Source organism: Rhinopithecus bieti, unplaced genomic scaffold (assembly GCF_001698545.2).
Source record: "Rhinopithecus bieti isolate Rb0 unplaced genomic scaffold, ASM169854v2 scaffold_24493, whole genome shotgun sequence".
Classification (NCBI taxonomy): Eukaryota; Metazoa; Chordata; class Mammalia; order Primates; family Cercopithecidae; genus Rhinopithecus; species Rhinopithecus bieti.
The window spans coordinates 36723-41381 of NW_016811201.1; the positions used below are offsets into that span (position 1 = coordinate 36723).

At 34.9% G+C, this 4659-nt stretch overlaps 2 protein-coding genes across 3 annotated transcripts in view; both read right to left on the bottom strand.

The window, feature by feature from the left end:
* Positions 1-3220, bottom strand: part of LOC108543187 (gamma-taxilin-like) — a 6813-nt gene extending 3593 nt beyond the window's left edge. The window contains exons 1-2 of one of the 2 annotated variants that reach the window (XM_017893530.1): positions 2576-3220; positions 944-1138 (exon numbers count right to left, since the gene is read on the bottom strand). In XM_017893530.1, the coding sequence (XP_017749019.1) occupies positions 944-1138; positions 2576-2716 (336 nt within the window). In that variant the 5' untranslated portion in view covers positions 2717-3220. Of the gene's footprint in view, positions 1-378; positions 1139-2575 lie in introns of those variants that run through there. The other variant, XM_017893529.1, reaches the window with a different exon arrangement.
* Positions 3221-4168: 948 nt separating this feature from the next.
* LOC108543186 (putative gamma-taxilin 2) overlaps positions 4169-4659 on the bottom strand; it is a 24104-nt gene continuing 23613 nt past the window's right edge. Inside the window, 2 exon segments of the mRNA XM_017893527.1 lie at positions 4169-4446; positions 4449-4471. Coding sequence (XP_017749016.1) covers positions 4169-4446; positions 4449-4471 — 301 coding nt within the window.

The window sequence follows — 4659 nt, forward strand, 5'->3', positions numbered from 1 at the left end:
CTAGAAACAAAAGTAAATAACTGCTAAAGCTAAGTGATATATTCTACTATAAGTCTGCAACTTCCATAATAAGTTTGAAACGTTCCTGAAACAGAGGAAAATGGTTTTAAAAGAGACTCAAAATCTTAAAGAAAAATATTTTCAAAAGTAGCATGAAAGGGTGTAAATTAAAATAACATTTTGATATGCATATATTTATTGTTTATTAATTTTAAATTGTCACTTTCTTTTTATTTCCAATTTTAATTTACTGAATAAAGATTTCAATATATATCTTGCTAGCTTAAAGCATAATAAAGGGGATTAATCCTTTGAAAATGGAAATCTTACCCTATATATTTGACCTCTAAAAGTAAAGAAAAAATAAAAATAAGCAGGTTATCACATATTTGCTTTTGATTTAGCCATCATACAACTTCCACATCAATGTATAAAATAACTCCAATGACCAGGTTCAACAATTATGAGTCCTCCACAAACTTTTTACTTCACTGATTACACAAACAATATGACTAGGTGATGGGTAATTAGTAGGTTCCTTATTCTCACAAATAGCACAATTCTCCTATCTATATTGTTCAGATTGTCACAGAAATCTGATACAGAGGATCTGGGGACCAAATCTATATTATTAGACTGCCTAAGAGAAAAATATCTGTATGCTATAATGACAATCCAGTGGCATCATATGGGAGACAAGTGGTACACATCTCCTAGAAATCACTTCACTTATCCAACTCCACCGACACTTGGGCCAAGTGATGCTCCAATTTAGTCATTCTGTTTACAAGTGTCTACTCTTTTCCAAAGAAACATGTAATTTCCACTGTGCATACACAGAAGTTCTAAAATACTGTCCTGTGAAAGAGTTTTTACTTTTTGGTAGGGTGTAGCTTTTGGTACTGGTGAGCAGCTGTCTAGAAACAAACCAAATGCCATTTACCTCTTCCCTCAGTGCATATTGGTCAGTGAGCTTCTTTAGTTTCTCTTCCATTTCCACGTTCTCCTGCTGCACTTTGGCATTGTGTATTTCGTGCTGTTCCAGCTGGGCTTGAATTTCAGTTAAAGTAATTTGGAAATGTGCAGTTACTTCCTTAAGACCTTCTTCCTCCTCTTTTTTCTGCTGCATATATTCTTCCTTATTATCCAAAATAATGTACATTAAAAGTGTAAATCTATAGATAAAACTCTCAAAAAAGAAGTAACTGCTATGTGTATTCATTTATTGCTCCCATGAGGTGTTGCTTTCAAACTATAATTCCTCCCCTTTATTTATGATCAGAAATCTCTCCTTTAAAAGCAAGCAGCTTTTTCTAAGTAGATAATTAGAGAATAGCAAATGCCCTACTATAAAATAAGTATTCTCTGTTGATCCAGATATTCACTATACTATAATTACACATAAGTGAGGTGCTGCTCCACACAGGTTTTGCCACATTATTTTCCCAAATGTCATCCTCACTGGTTAGGCAGTATATCATCCTACATCAGCCTGAAGATCTTGCAGCCTACATTCTGAGTCACACTTTCCCCTTTATAACAGGGAAGGGACAAACTAAGTCATTATTTTACAAAGTTTACTTTCAAAATCTTACTAGGATACAAGTGTCAAAAGACCTCTACCTACACAGTTATCAATACAGTCTAAATATTAACAGTGCTATTTACTTTTATTATATTTAAATCCAATATTTCAAAAGCAAGAAAAATAAACACAAACCTTACAAGTAAGAACTGGTTTCACCAGCTGTCCTATGTTCTTGAGAGTTTACTGTGATGAGGGTGATCCAGCACCATCAAAATAATACTCCAACTATACACCCCTCTGGCAATACCACAAAGTCAGACAAATTCCTCTGATGGATGGCAGCTTCTTTCCAGGATCTCTGCTTTTTACTTGTTATTGAGACAAGCTGTCATACTTAATCCTTATTCTGTTATAATCAGCCTAGTTGTTAGTAATATTCTAAAAGTATTTAGCAACCAAATAGCCAAGGATGGCAGAATGTAGTTTAGAATGTATCCTATTAACTTTTATAGTAGAGCTCTACAATGTGTTTTTCTTTCTCAAACTCACACTGACTATGGCTACTGGTTTCTTCATTTCAGCTGTTTTTCACTCATTAACAAAACAGGACATGGTAACCAACTACACCAGAGACCAACAAAAAAGTCTGGCAACTTTGAGCTTTTAAGCAGGAGAGCTGGGAACATAAAACCAATGCCATCTAGATTCCCTGTGATCAAGTATACGGTAGATTAAGGTAGAGCTTATCCTTGAATCTGAAATCAAAATTTACGTAGAGTGAGTCTTAAATTTAGAGTTACCTCACAAGCAGCATCAGCTCAAGCAAAACAAAAAGCAAGGTATCTCTGTGTTAAGATGTTTACAAAGTCCTCTGCTTAGGAATCTGATCTGCCAGCATAAGTGTACCTGAGCCAGTTAACAAGCAGCCATTATAGCAACTAATTCCCATTAAAAGACACAGAGCAAGAATTTATTTTAAGTAGATACAAGGCGATTATATAAGCAGCCTAAGTAGTTCCTGAAACACAGTAAAATAAACCAACTAACCTTTAATGTCTTATTTTGACGCTGAAGTTCCCTGCAAAGAGACTCTAGCTTGCTTCTTGCCAAGATGGTCTTGCTGTGTTCACTCTGCAAGTGAACTTTCTCTTTCACAATCTGAGCTTGCTTATTCTGCAGAATCTTCATTTGTCTCTGAACATTCCTGCTTTCCTCCAGCTAAAATTAATAACACTTTACATTTAGGAAGTATAGTAATCTGAGTTATAGTTCTATGCACTGCAATTACAGTCGTGGAACACTTTATGCTCCCCTCTTTTCTAGTGACAGGAAAGTATGTAAATAATTTTGTGTAGCAAGAAAAGCAATCTTAATCTCCATTTTCATTAACAGGAAAACTAACCTTTTAATCAAAAGCTTATTTCAGATGAAAATGATATAGTTTTCCTATTCTACAGGAGCTATTTTATTGAAACAGCTACCAAAATTAAAACACAATAAGCAGTGCTCAAGATTCATCAGTCCAGTCAGTTTCAGATTTATAATAAATGATTCTAAATTATACTACTAGGTAACATAGTGCTCACCCTGATTCTTGAGTAAAGCTTTTATGAAAAATAAAACACTGACGAGGCAAACATTTCAAGAGAGAATGACATATCAAGAAACTTATCAAACATCCTTGCAGGCAATATTCTTACAGCTATTAAAAACATCTTTACTAGCCAGGATGGTGGTTCATGACTGTAATCTCACTCAACACTTTGGGAAGTAGAGGTGGGAGGATCACTTGAGCCCAGGAGTTCACGACCAGCCTGGGCAAAATACCAAAACTCCATCTCTACAAAGAATTTTTCAAAATTAGCCATGCATGCTGGTGCATGTCTGCAGTGCCAGGTACTCAGCAAGCTAATGCAGGAGAATTGCTTGAGCCTAGGTGTTCAAGGCTCTAGTGAACTGTGACAGAACCATGGCATACCAGCGTGAGTGACAGTGCGAGACTCTGACTAAAATAAAATAAAATAAATTAAATAAATAAATAAATAAATAATGCAGTATTTCAGTCACTTCCACCCCTACCGTGGCCAATTTTACAAAGTGCGTTTTCAGATCTACTAAATCAGAATCTTCAATTTGACAATCCTTGTGTGATTTCTATGTGTTTGAGAACCACTTTAGATGACCAAGCTACACTATGCAGTCAATTTGCTCTTTCTTCCCTAACCCTTTCATGGCTGACTGCTAGGAAATCTAACCTTCTAGTGCAGTGCTTTTTCTACCAGAAATTCAATTATTTTGTCAGTTTTTCTTTTATCTTCTTTGTTCCTGTCTTCTTTTTCTGGCGTTTCTCACATGATTTTCCTCAGGCTGATGTAACAACTGAGACTGGCTTCCATATCCAATGGAAGCATTCCCTTCCTGAACAGAGCAATGAACAACTTTATTTTCTACTCTCTTTGCTTTTGGACAATTCTAAGCTATTTGCATTTATTTTCAGGGATTCCTGCTTCTCAAAATATCAGAAAGTGCCAGGCTGCTAAGTAGGTGGCACTTGAAGATGCCAGCTGAGTGGAAGTAACTATGAACCAAATGAGAGAATAGTAACTATTATTGTTACAGCTTTATTCTTGGAGTTGATTATTAACTAAATATTTGTTTTGTGCATTTACGATATGGAGTTGCTGCTTTAACATCATTTGAAAATGTACAAAAACTGACAGTGATAATTTCCATAAATGTTTCACAAAACAGAATTTTAGCGTGTACATTAATTATAAAAAATTTCCCATGATTCTTCAAAAAGTTCTGTATCTTTTTCATTATTTGCTTTACAAAGGCTGGTAGGGTTTCCCTGTTGAGAATGTTTCCACAGTCTCTGAAAAAAGAATTTTGTTTCAAATCATATAGGTCAAAACAACTCTTCTATAGAAGAGGTGAATTTTCCTGGAAAATGGAAAACAGAACAATGCTTGGCATATAGTAGATATTTAATAAATATTTCCTGAGCCACAGTACAATTTTACTAAACAATTTTATCTCACTCACAATTTTAATCAAGAATGGTTTAGAGCTTGAATCTGCAGAATTCCTTTGGGAAATGTTAAATACAGAAACCACTTCCTCCCAATTGT